Genomic DNA, 14,137 nt, shown 5'->3' with positions numbered 1-14,137 from the left:
AAAACTAGAGATGATGAAATTTTTGTCCCTATCCAATCATGACGTGTCTTTTGGCTAATTGCCTTGCCCAGTCTCTCTCTCTCTCAATCTCTCTTGCTCACTCCTAAGCACTTGATTGATGGTCGGTTTTGTAACTTTTTTTTTTGCTGTATCAGCTAAGTGACATCAGTCATTTGGGAACAGGGGAGGTGGGGGGCTCGTTGAGAGAGAGAGAGGTGATTGTATGGAAGCAACACTGGTGCTGATGACACGGGGACAGGGGAGACAAAAGGGTGGGGGTGGTGTTTGGTGGGTGCAGAGTGAAAGAGGGGAGCGCAGACTGGGCGGGCGAGCTTTTATCCTAATTGCAACCTTATTCCAGCAGAATGGAGGGATGGAGAAAGGGCAGAGAGAGAGCCATAGTTGGGTGGGCACCCTCAGTGCTTGGAGATCAAATAACGCTAAGAGAAGAGAGGTTGTTTGTTAAATAGTGGTGAGGTGCAATAACGGGACTCTTCGTTCTTTCTCTATGCCTTCCAACGTAGTGGAGGAAAAAGTAACAATGACTAAGAAAAAAAACAGTAATGACCATCCATTGCGCACCTCTCTCTCTCCCTCTCTCCTGCTTTCTCTTTTTTTTTTTCTTGGATTCCCCCCCCCCCCCTTATTCTCCCCAATTGTATCCGACCTATTACCCCACTCTTCCAAGCCGTCCCGGTCACTGCTCCATCCCCTCTGCCGATCCGGGGAGGGCTGCAGACTACCACATGTCTACTCTGATACATGTGGAGTCGCCAGCTGCTTCTTTTCACCTGAGAGAGGAGTTTTGCCAGGGAGATGTAGCACATGGGAGGATCACGCTATTCCCCCCAGTTCCCCCTCCCCCCTGAACAGGTGCCCCAACCAACCAGAGGAGGTGCTAGTGCAGCGACCAGGACACATACCCACCTCCGGCTTCCCACCGGCCAATTGTGTCTGTAGGAACACCCGACCAAGCCAGAGGTAACACGGGGATTTGAACCGGCCATCCCTGTGATGGTAGGCAACGGAATAGACTGCCGTGCCACTCGGACGCCTCTCTCTTCTCTTTTGTCTCTCTCTCTTTCCCCCTGTCTTTCAGCCTTGGGTTCCTGACCCCCCCCCTCCCCTCCCCTCCCCTCCCTAACCTCTGAACACTTGTTCACTTTGCACATATGCTTCAGCAGTGGGGGCTTTTCTCCCTGGTAGAGGTGCCGGGTCTGTGGGTGTATATCCTACAGCAACTCTCAATGAAGTCAACCAGTCTGTCGTTAGGGCTGTGTGGTGTAATTACAGCTGGGACCATTTTAATGGTTGTTATCCACGGGGATCCAGTTATTGCAGGGAAATTGGGGTCACTACATGATCCAGGAAATGCGGCACCTGCAATTGCAGTACTGCCTCGGATGCGCATGTTCGAATTTGAATTCATGCACATTTGCACTTGATAGCACACTGTGAGTAGCCCATAACACACTGTGCGTGTAGCTCATTATCTTTTTGCAATGTTTGTTTTAATTGCTCGGGCCCCAGCATTCACTCCACACTTTGGCTGATGATTTATATGCTACTATGCGTTCACTCAATTTAAAAAAACAAAAACAAAAAACCAAACAAAACGGCGTGTTTGTTGTGTCTGCGTATGTGTACTTGTGTTGAAGGGCACTTGTTTGCGGGTGTTTGTTTGACCAGACAGAAATCCAGACATCAGTCGTGAGTGCAGCCCAAATTATTTCATAGATGTGGAAAAAATTGGATGGCTTGTATAGATACTCAAAGAAAGTTCTTTTAATTTTCTCACCAACCTAATTACTCAATTTAAGCGCCACCGTCCACTTGTGACGTGCAGGGCTGTGTATTGCCTGTGTCTGCCAGCCTGCTCCACAATGCTTTCGAGTTTCTGCATGTGTCTATATAACGTGCATATTTTGTGTTTTGGGTTGGCTTAAGTATACAATTTTCCTGTCTTTCTGCATGGATATCACGTCATATATTGTAGCATGGATATTATGTTTTATAACATACATTTGAAGTGTTGATTTGATCGTCATGTAATACTTGTAAGTCGTAATGAGATAGAACTTGTCTTTTTCCTAAGAGACCTTTGCACAGATGAACGTACATTTCCAAACTATTCTTGAACTTTGTTTCATATATGTATCACTAAGTTAAACTGCCTACCAGCAAGTCACTGACCAAGTGTCATTTATTATTGGTCTATAACACTGAACGGCAAGATTGTTTTTCGAACCAAACCCTTTGGAGTTGGAGCTGCTGTGCAGTGCATCTACAAATAGTTATATCTGCACCTCCTTTATCCTCCTTAACTCCCACCGCCTACCCATCTCCCCTTGCCTTGTTTAGTTTAGTTTATTTGACAACATAGTCTAAAAATGTCATAACAAGGGGTGTCCGGGTGGTGTTGCAGTCTATTCCGTTGCCTACCAACACGGGGATCACCGGTTCGAATCCCTGTGTTACCTCCTGCTTGGTCGGGCGTGCCTACAGACACAATTGGCCATTTGCGGGTGGGAAGCCGGGTGTGGCAACGTGTCCTGGTCGCTGCACTAGCGCCTTCTCTGGTTGGTCAGGGCGCCTGTTCAGGGGGGAGGGGGAACTGGGGGGAATAGTGTGATCCTCCCTGTGCTACGTCCCCCTGGCGAAACTCCTCAGTGTCAGGTGAAAAGAAGCGACTGGCACCTCCACGTGTATCGAAGGAGGCATGTGGTAGTCTGCAGTCCTCCCCGGATCGGCAGAGTATGTAGCAGTGAGCGGGACAGCTCGGAAGAGTGGGGTAATAGACCAAGTGCAATCGGGGAGAAAAGGGGGGGGGGTCACAACAAAAACAAAAGACATTTGTAAAGGATAAAACAAAAAAGTGCTGGACTTAATTTCCATCATTTCATCATTCTATCATCATCACCTCTGGTCTCCCATACTCGGGTCTCCTCTCCTCTGGCCTCATTCTCTCTTCTCCGGTCTCCTCCTCCCCAGGCCCACGTTTCGTTACTTCACCTGGCATACATGTGTGCTGGGCATTGTGGGCTGTGCCATCATGATGTTCCTCATCAACGCCATCTACGCTTCAGCCAGCATCGCCTTCATGCTCCTGCTGCTTCTGCTCATCCACTACCTTAGCCCTACATCCAGCTGGGGCTACATCAGCCAAGCTCTCATCTTCCACCAGGTAGACACGCACAGACGCAGAGCCCCACCAACAGATCTTCATTCAGCCAGTATTATACTGCCCATTTCAGTCCTACACAAACATACACACACGTGCACACATCCTGCAGTTCTATGTGTCCTCTATCTTATGAGCCTGTTGCTCTCAAGGAGAGGGGCCACTGTTGGCAGAAGGGCCCATTACTGAGGGGAACTGTTGCCAAGGCTACAGCCAGAGGGGTTCGGGGTTGGGTGTTGTGAGGAGTTGCCAGCATCCTGTCAGGAGGCTGGGCAGTATTACAGCCACTTAACTTATTGTGTCTCTCCTCTCCTCCTCCCCTGCTCTGTTCCTCTTCTCATCCCCCTCTCCCCCAGACAGAGGGGAGCAGAAGGAGCAGCAGCAGTCAGATTAAGCTATTACGCTAGCGGGCCAAGTGGAAGTGAGTGTGTGTGCCTGTGGTTGGGCGCTGTGTGTCTTTGTATTCTGTCTGTCTGCCTCGGTGGATATGTGTATGTTGGTTTCTTTAGTGTGTGTTCGTGTGTGTGTGTGAAAGTCTGTCTATCCTATATATATCGTGCGGTGGCTGGTGTGGACGGGCGCCAACCGGGTGACATTGAAGCAGTGAAGAGGGATGTGGCCATTTGCACAACGTAGAGATAACGGGAGGAAGAGAGCATATATGAGAGTGTGTGTAAATGAGCGGGTGAAGCCTGGAGAGTTGCAGAATAATGGCGGAGACGTCGATTTTATCATGTCAAAGCAGGGAGAGTAAAAAACCCAGAAGGGAGCCATTAAAAGAACAGAGTGCGGTAGTTATGAGGAGTGTGGGAGGAAACGCAAGTGATGGATGAGACTGGAGTGATACAGATATGATGCTACGTTGACAGAGAAAAGAGCGAGTAGGAGGCACGGAGCGATGCAGAGAAAGATGATTAGACGGGTGGACGCCACTGGACATAGCCTTTGAGATCTTGTTTTTCTTTTTCTAATTATGGGAACATAGTGGGATAACAACAGTCGGGGTGATTATGATGATAATGATGTTGGAAGTATTTGTTATTGATGGATCCGAGCACAGACTGCCAACACATTCAGGTTCACACACACACACACACACACACACACACACACACACACACACACACACACACACACACACACACACACACACACACACACACACACACACACACACACACACACAGGACTGAGAAGTCGTGTACCAGATGTACATTAAAAACTCGAGCTAGTCGAAATGATTGATTATTGAGACACCCGTACTTGAATCTATTCAACAAAAAGCATCAAACCTCCGGTGCGCTACATGGTGATCTTAATGGAACGTTTATGCGTCCTCATCAGCACTGTATTACAAGCAGTTCTGGTTGGCTTTTAGTGAGGCAGCGCATACATTTTACAAATATACAGGCATTCACACGCGGTTGCATGTAACCACACACACACACAGATGACTCGACCGTACACATGGATACTTTCATACATAGTGAAAAGTGAGTGCTGAGTCACTTTTCTAATGGGATTTTGATCAGTTCCTGGATTCAGAGCACACTGGCGCAGGCAAGAGACACGCCTGAATAAAAAAACACTCACAGTGTGAACAGGTATGCAGTAAAAAGTCTGTTATGTGAGTTGATCCACCACAGGGGAAAAACATATTGGTTAAATAGCAGCACTTCCCGAATTAACACCCCCCCCCCCACTTCTCTCTACAGGTACGTAAGTACCTTTTGATGTTGGACGTTCGTAAGGACCATGTTAAGTTCTGGAGGCCTCAGGTCCTGCTGATGGTGTCCAATCCTCGCAGCAATGTGGGCCTCATCACCTTCATCAACGACATCAAAAAGAGTGGCCTATACGTATTGGGACACGTCCAGCTTGGAGATCTCAGTAAGAGGAACAATCAAACGGGACTGGTTCAGCTTATCCTCTAAACTCTAAACGCCGCTCCTTTTGAAGGCTCTGCTCTGTATGGAAAACATGTATAGGTGTTTTTCAAAGATGAGATGTAGCAGGTAGGATTTGTGTTTTTCTTTTTTTGGATTTTACCCCCCCTTTTTCTCCCCACTTGTATCCGTCCAATTACCCCTCTCTTTCGAGCCGTCTCGGTTGCTGCTGCACCCCCTCTGCTGATCCGGGGAGGGCTGCAGACTACCACATGTCTCCTCCGATACATGTGGAGGCACCAGCTGCTTCTTTTCACCTGACAGTGAGGAGTTTCGCCTGGGGACGTAGCGCGTGGGAGGATCACGCTATTCTCCTCAGTTCCCCCTCCCCCCTGAACAGGTGCCCCAACCGACCAGAGGAGGCGCTAGTGCAGTGACCAGGACACATACCCACATCCGGCTTCCCACACACAGACATAGCCAATTGTGTCTGTAGGACGCCCGACCAAGCTGGAGGTAACACGGGGGGTTCGAACCCCGTGTTGGTAGGCAACAGAATAGACCACCACCCCACCCGGACACCCTGTATGGGTGTCTTTTCACACTGAAGTTTGTGAAATTAAAATATGAAATATATGGATTTATTTGATTGAAAGACATGTCCTGAAATGGCAATAAATGTGACAATTTTCCACCCCTGTTGAATTTTTGCAGGCCAAAATGGTTAACTTATGGAAGTAATTTTCCCCCCATATGTTCGATTTCTGTACATTTGTCAAAGTTGAGAATTGGGCAAAGCACAGCTGGTCCTGAGGGGTGATATTATTCTTTTATCATTTCTAAGAATATACAGTGGTAATCAGTCACTACATGTTTGTCCACTGGAAGTATCTGCAAGTTTTCCCTGTGGGGGTCAAGGGTTTTGATGAAACTGTTGACTCGGGAAATTGAAAATTCAGCTTTATTTAAAACAATCAATACATTTTAATTGGTCAACAAAAATACAGTTTTCAGAATGAACAGAACTTTATATAGTGGCTGAAATAATGCACATTGAAGCATGCAGCATTTTCAAGACACCGGGTTGAGATGCTGTTGCTGATATTTCTAAGGAAGGAGTCCCAGATGCAGTGATCTTTTCTTCTGAAGAAGCACACATTTTTTTTCTCCAAGCTTTGTACTTAGTTCAAAGGACCAAGGCTATGTTTTGTATCTGTTTTGGAGGAGGAATGGGGCTGGCCCAGAATGGAGGCTTCAAAATCCAAGCTCTAGGGATTTTTAAAACTGACGAATTTGTTCAGATATTGAAGAACACATCTTTTAAGGATGGTGATGTGCTCTTCAAATATAAAAAAGCTGCTCATTAAGATATATTCATTTTAAAGATGAACCTGCCAATTAAAACTCCCTGCCACTTCTTGGGTGCTCTTCTACCTTCAGTTGAGACTTTCCATTAAAGAGTTAGTAAATCCTTGACCATGTTAGTGAATTTTCTGACACCTACAGGTTAAAAACCATGTAAATGTAAAAAAAAAAACATCAGACATGTCAGGCTGGTCTTGGTACATTGTGATGTAAGCATAGCAGGATAAATACAGCTACAGCTAAAAAGATGTATTATGGGTCTGATTTGGGTGTACCAGCACACCTATCAGCATTGACAAACAGTCAGACAGAGCCAGCACTAAAAATTGTCAGTAGCCCTTTCAATGCTGGTTCTTTGAATATACTTATATTGCGATAGTTACAGGTCATTACAAATATAACCCCACCCACCCCCCACCCACAACCTGTAACTGCAACAGCATACCATTTACAATGCAATAAGATAACAACAAACAACAGTACATTGACAGTATGAGAAACAAATGGTGGTTCTTTGGAACACCTACATCCAACAGATCCATTGTTAGTTTCATTAGCTGCAGCTGTGGTTATCCTGCTATGCTAAAATTACAGAGTACCAAGACCAACCTGCCATTTTTTTACCTTTTACATGGTTTATAACCTGTTGATGTCAGCAACCTCACTAAAATGGTCGAGGGTTTTATTACACTTAAGTTCTGTATCTTGTATAGCTGATGTTGGTTTAGAAAACTTAGCTCTGGTAACAGCAATGTTCCAGCGCTAAGAGGTCCCAGCATTGACAAAACTGTCCGATGAATTCTCTATGATGCGAGCAGACATGGACAGACAGTGCTGTCTAGATGGTTTTCTATATACATATTGATTGGTTTTTTATGATTGATTGCTTGCCTCTCTCTGTGTGCTTTCCCTTTATCATTCTCCTTGTCTCGCCTTCTGTCTGTCTCACTCTTGCTTTCATCTCTATCATACCACCCCGCATTGTTACTTTTCTCACTCACACCATTTCTTTCTTCAGCTCTCTCTCTCCATTCATTTCAGTTGTATTGTCCACTCTCTTCCCTGCTTGTTCTTGTCTTTCTGTCAGTCCATCTATACATCACTATTTTCTTCCCCTTTCCTGGCCTGCATTGCGCTTCCATATAATTGCCTGGTATCTCTGTCTTTCTCAGTCTCTGTTTCTCTTGATCACCTCTCACTGCCTTCTGTCTCTTCCCTCCCAGACACCTTACCGTCTGATCCGCTTCAATCCCAGTATGACTCCTGGCTGTCTCTGGTGGACCATCTGAACATCAAGGCCTTCGTCAACCTGACCCTGGCAGACTCGGTGCGTCACGGGGTACAGCATCTTCTCTTCATCTCCGGACTGGGTCAGTACCTTCATAGCCACCCCACAAGGCTATTATCCACTGACTTCCTATCACTGTCAGTGATGCAGGCCGACTTTTAGAAAGCTATGATGCCTTGTTGATTTCACTAGCTTAATCCTCTTCATTCTCAGTTAAAGAAGTATTCTTTACTTGAGACAACTAAGTAGTGGGTTGTGTTTGTGTAGAAGTTGGGCAAGAAAACAGATTGATGGGCTTTTGAACGGGGTATGTGAATGGGTGGGCAGCACGGTGGTGCAGTGGGTAGCGCGGTCGCCTCACAGCAAGAAAATCCTGGGTTCGAGCCCCAGGTACTCCAGCCTTGGGGGTCGTCCCGGGTCATCCTCTGTGTGGAGTTTGCATGTTCTCCCCATATCAGTGTGGGTTTCCTCCGGGGGCTCCTGTTTCTTCCCACAGTCCAAAGACATGCAGGTCAGGTGAATCGGCCGTACTAAATTGTCCCTAGGTGTGAATGTGTGTGTATGTTGGCCTTGTGCGATGGCCTGGCAGCCTGTCCAGGGTGTCTCACCGCCTGCCGCCCAATGACTGCTTGGATAAGCTCCAGCATCCCCGCGACCCTGAGAGCAGGATAAGCGTTCGGATAATGGATGGATGGATGGATGGATGTTAATGGGTGTGCTGGGCTGAATATGTTAAAAACAGTGTTTTTCCACACTCAACAGGGCCTGTTATGGAATACCCCACAACTCAAAAGATACCCAGCCATCAGTAGACTAAATGGCTTACTAATTAAAGATATCAAAAAAGGCTGACATGAACTGTGCAGAATTACAGACTATGGTTGAGTCAGGTCCCACTAATTACCATAGATTTAGTTTAGTTTACTAGCCATGACATTGTTTGAATGGTGCAACTCAAATGAGTAAATTGCTAGTTTACAAGTTACTAGTTAATACCAAGAATTTTGTAAGGACTTTACACACAAACCTGGTAACAAATTTACAGTTGACTATTGCAACCCTGTCTTGGTGATTTTTTTTTTTTTACAGTGCTGCTTATGACCTTATAGACCGTGATAGAATGGAGAAAATCATGCTAGCTTACAGCCTTCCACAAGAAACTGTTGCAGCCATCATGATGTTATACAAAGACACAAGCTCAAAAGTTCACTGTCTGGATGGAGAGACAGAATTTTTTGATATTGCTGCTGGTGTGTTACAAGGTGACACGCTAGCACCATTTCTTTTTATTCTGTGTCTCGATTATGTACTAAGAACCTCCATCGACACAATCAAGGAGCTTGGCCTCACACTGAAGCCCAGGAGAAGCAGTCGACATCCTGCTCAAACCTTAACTGATGTCGCCTACGCAGATGATCTTGCCCCTCTTGCTGACAACATTAAGCATGCTACCTCACTGTTGCACATTCTTGAAAATGCAGCGAAACAAGTGGGCCTCCACATCAACGTTAGGTAAAGCTACAACCAAGAAGGAGTCATCTCCTCATCAGATGGTCATAACATCAAATCTGTCAAAGCAACATCGAATCCACTGAGACAGATGCGCAGCTTCGAATTGGAAAGGCTTGGGGTGCCATTGAGGGACTTAACATCATCTGGAAGTCCACATTACCAGACAAACTGAAGCGGGAATTTTTTTGAGCAACAGTTGAGTCCGTTCTCACTTATGGATCATCTTCTTGGACCCTCACTAAACAGCTTGAATCCAAACTTGATGGGGCTTTCACCAGAATGCTTCATGCTGAACTAAATGTATCCTGGAAGAAGCACCCTCCCAAGAAGTGTCTCTATGGCAATATACCCGCCATCTCAAACACTATCTGAGAATGAAGGGTTCTGGTCGGAAGGCCTGCAAGAAATTACATTAATCAACTTGTCGATGACAATCTGAGGATCTTCCAGCTGCTATGCAAGATGGGGATGGGTGGCATGAGAGGGTCAGAGCCATCCGAGGATACTCTACCTGATGATGGTGATGATGCTTATGATCACTTTTTGTGTAGCTTGACTGTAATCGTGTTTACAGGATGTGTGAGATGGTGGTCAGATTTGTTGTGTATTCTGCCTTTGGCTTAGTTTTTGGGATTTTTTTCACGTGTGGGTGATCACCCAATTTTTTCTTTTGGAGATGAACAAAGTTAATCTTAATTTACCTTACTCCTGTAAATATCCGACCTAAAAAAGACAAAAACAAAAACAATTATCAGAAATTTGGCATTCTATTGCAACAACATGCAATGAAAACTATACTGGACCTATTAAGTGTTTCATCATGTTGAAGAATTATTATCAACATTTCAAGACTCCGGTCCCAGTCTGATATTTTACTTGTCCAGCAGTTTCATCAGTTCAACACTAGAGAAGCCAAAGACTCTTCAACCAAGCAGTTGCTGGGCCGTCAACAACCCCCCTTTACTGAATTTTCCCAAAAATATTTTAGTAAGAAGTGGACACTGACTGCATTAGAATAAAACATTCATAATTCGAGTTGTAATTGATTACTATCTTACTGGTCCCAGGTGTTTTTCTTTAAGAACGTTCATTATTTGGCATCAGACTGGAAATCATTTGATCATGTCTTGCTGGTTTATCATTTATTTTTTCACAAACAGAAGCTGTGACACCGTTCAGTTACAAATTCCCTTAGTTCTCCTTAAATGTATTGACAAGTGAAATATGAAGTAGTTCTTTTTACCAGTTGAAACCTGCTGATTGATCAGATTCAGACTGTTCTTAAGTTACCTGTAGACCTGAGTAAAGTCAAGTCAAATCAGTTTTATTTGTATAGCCCAATATCACAAATTTCACTGCAGTTAATTAGTGTTAGTGGTAGTTTGGGTATTGTTTGGGATAGTATGGGTTTTGGGTTGTTTGGGGCAATTAGTAGGACCTGTTAGGTCTATACTTACCCAGCTGACAGTCCAGTACAATATTAGTGCCAAAAAACACCCATAAAGGGCGTCCGGGTGGCGTGGCAGCCTATTCGGTTGCCTACCAACACGGGGATCACCAGTTTGAATCCCCGTGTTACTTCCGGCGTGGTCAGGTGTCTCTACAGACACAATTGGCCGTGTCTGTGGGTGGGAAGCCAGATGTGGGTATGTGTCCTGGTTGCTGCACTAGTCCCTCCTCTGGTCAGTTGGGGCGCCTGTTCAGAGGGGGAACTGGGGGGGAATAGTGTGATCCTCCCACGCACTATGTCCCCCTGGCGAAACTCCTCACTGTCAGGTGAAAAGAAGCGGCTGGTGACTCTACATGTATTGGAGGATGCATGTGGTAGTCTGCAGCCCTCCCCAGATCAGCAGAGGGAGTGGCACAGCGACTGGAATGGCTCGGAAGAGTGGGGTAATTGGCCAGATACAATTGGGGCGAGAAAAAAAAGGGGGGGATATCCCCCCAAAAAAGAAGTGGCTGGCGACTCCACATGTATTGGAGGAGGCATGTGGTAGTCTGCAGCCCTTCCCCGGATCGGCAGAGGGGGTGGAGCAGCAACTGGGAGAGCTCGGAAGAGTGGGGTAATTGGCTGAATACAATTGAGGAGAAAAAGGGGGATTCCCCCCCCCCAAAAAGACGCCCATAAAAGTATGTGCAACTCATCATCACATCTTGAAACAAATGAGGTATGGCAGGCGAGAACCTCACTCCTGTCAACATAAAACCATTTAACTGTCGTTGCAGTGAGCTACAGAATGTGAACCTTGGGCACTACAAGATGAGACAAACGTTGCCTAGTCTGACAAATCACGGTTCCTGCCGTTTCAGGCCATCAGAAGGATTAGGGTACAGAGAAAACCACATTAGTCAGTGTGTCACGCTTCATGTTTTGGAGGCTGGTAGCGGTGGAAGTTTGGGGATATGGGGTGTGTATTCACGACACACATCAAACCACTTGATAAAAGAAAAACATAATTTGAATGCCGTAGGATATCAGAACCTAACTGCCTATCAGTTGCATTCCTTCACGGCAGCAGTATGTCCATCTGTAGGTAAATATTTCAGGATGATGTAAATATGATGGATTTAACATAATGCAGTGGCCTGCCCAGTCACAATATCTCGAACCAAATGAACATCTGTTGGATAAGTTGGAGTGAATGGGGTAGAGAGCCACTACTGGCCCGCTCAAAACCAAAGCAGGATACATTGGTGTGCTCTCATTTTGTGAGGGCCACTGTGAAGGCAAAAAGATGTGGAATAGATTAGGATTCCTAATGTGTTGTACACTCTGTACATGGACCGACAAAATGGTTACTTTACTTGTACTTTTGTAATTTCCATTGGTTTAAAATGCTCCTATTCAAATTTGATTGCATATTTGTTTATTTTTAAAATGGGATTTCATTGTTTACTTTTTCTTGCTTACTATTTGTTTGATAATTTTCTTGTTCCTTTTCTAATTTATCAATTTTCTAAATTTCAAGTTCAAAGGATAACTAGGGTTCACAGTCTCACTCTCTCTCACACACACATACAAAGACACATATACATATTCTCCTTTTTACCAATTCCTGCGCTGCTAAACTTTTTTTTTTTTATTTTGCTGTTTCAATCTCTCTTTTTCTAAGTGCCACTCATTCTCTCCAACTTTGACCATTTTTCTCTTCTCAGTATCCTACTCTCTTATCTCACTTTGGCTTCTTTCCCAGCACTCACTTTCTAGTCATCCACTTAATCCTGTATTTTTCTTCCAATTCATCAGATGAAAAGATATGAACTTTTGCAGCCCGCTATTTAAGAACACAAAAAATCAATTGTAATGGTAAAGAAATGATTTGCATTAGACAATAAAAACCCATCTCCCTATTTCTTCTCCCATTTATCTTGTTCTTTTCTCCTCCTCCCTTTCTTTCTAGGTGGGATGCGTCCTAACACCCTAGTCTTGGGTTTCTATGATGACTGTACTCCACAGGACAAACTGGTGGACCCATCCCTCTCCACAGCCAGGTCCCCTGACCCATCTGGTTCTTGTGCAGACCCAGAGCAAGAACCCCCTCTCTTCCACTTTGCCCCTCTACGGGGGACGGCAGATGGGAAGGAATCGGGTGAATTGGGCGATGGAAAAGTCCTGGGACCTCAGGAGTACGTTGCGGTCATTGCGGATGCCATGAAGATGCTGAAAAATGTGGCACTGGCTCGCTACTTCAACCAATTTGACCGTGCCCAAGCACTATCCCCACCCACCTCTTCCCCAGGGAAAGGTGCCGTGTACGTAGATGTCTGGCCACTGAATCTGTTGCGCCCAGACAGCTGTAACTATGTGGATACCTGCTCACTGTTCCTACTGCAACTGGCATGTATTCTCAACATGGTTCGTGCCTGGCGCAAAGCCAGGCTCCGCCTCTTCCTGTGTGTGGAGGAAGGGCAGAGTGTGAGGGGTTCAGAGGATAAGTTGGACCAGCTCTTGAAAGAGCTGAGAATAAAAGCCAACGTCTATGCTGTGCCCTGGGATCAACAGGTGGCACTGCACTGGCAGCGCCAAGGTGAGTTGGGCAGGAAACAGAACATCGAACAAGGGGAGAGGAGAAGAGAGGAGGAGGAGGAAGAGGAGAATGAAGATGATTATGTCAACAGCTTCCCCAGTAATGCTACACGCCTGTCGGATGAATACCTTGCAGCTGTCAATAGGCTGATCCTTGAGCAGGCCTGCCCCCCGCCAGCTGTTCGTTTCCTGTATTTGCCCCGCCCACCTGCTGACACGCGTCGCTATACCACCTATCTACGTCAACTGGACCTGCTGACACAAGGCTTGGGGCCCACGATGCTCATCCACGGGGTCACTCCTGTCATCACTACTGACCTTTAAACTGCCCCCCCACCCCCACCAACAAAACAAACAGATGTTGAATGAAGTATTATAGGTACTGATAAGGGGTTAATTTTGCAGGATCCCCCAGTGTTGAATTTTATTGGAAGTTGAAGCTGGCTATTTAAAGGCTCTTAACGGTACCATCGCCCTTTACCTCAGCAATGATCTGGTTCTAGCCTCTTACTGAGTTTGGAAGTTTCTCATTCTTTTACTCCGGTATTACCTAGAAATGGTTTTTAGTGCCTGTTCATGTTTTTGATATACTTATAATGATTATTCCATATGCACGCAGATTTAAAAATGCTCTCAGAAATGGGGGGTCGCAGTTTGGAATCAGTCCATTAAAGGAGGGGGAGAGTTGGACTAAGTTAAAGAATGGACTGCTCTTTTACAGGAAATCTGGTTTTCTATCTCAAAAGACTGCACTGCATAGAAAATCAGAACCAATTGAATTTTATAAATGATAGGGCCATGAAAGTTTTAAAATGTTATACCAAAAGTCTGACATCATTTCACGGTGTGAAGATATTCACCTTTTTCCAAGTGCACTT

At 45.4% G+C, this 14,137-nt stretch overlaps 1 protein-coding gene across 1 annotated transcript in view; it reads left to right on the top strand.

The window, feature by feature from the left end:
- zgc:153039 (uncharacterized protein LOC767698 homolog) overlaps positions 1 to 13,583 on the top strand; it is a 66,916-nt gene extending 53,333 nt beyond the window's left edge. Inside the window, exons 10-13 of the mRNA XM_056283528.1 lie at positions 2,992 to 3,184; positions 4,897 to 5,071; positions 7,656 to 7,802; positions 12,634 to 13,583. Of these exons, the coding sequence (XP_056139503.1) occupies positions 2,992 to 3,184; positions 4,897 to 5,071; positions 7,656 to 7,802; positions 12,634 to 13,583 (1,465 nt within the window). The remainder of the gene's footprint in view (positions 1 to 2,991; positions 3,185 to 4,896; positions 5,072 to 7,655; positions 7,803 to 12,633) is intronic.
- The last annotated feature ends 554 nt before the right edge of the window (positions 13,584 to 14,137 follow it).

The sequence above is a fragment of the Lampris incognitus genome, chromosome 7, assembly GCF_029633865.1.
Source record: "Lampris incognitus isolate fLamInc1 chromosome 7, fLamInc1.hap2, whole genome shotgun sequence".
NCBI lineage: Eukaryota > Metazoa > Chordata > Actinopteri > Lampriformes > Lampridae > Lampris > Lampris incognitus.
The sequence above is the reverse complement of the archived record's forward strand: the minus strand, read 5'-3'. Positions and strand labels throughout refer to the sequence as shown.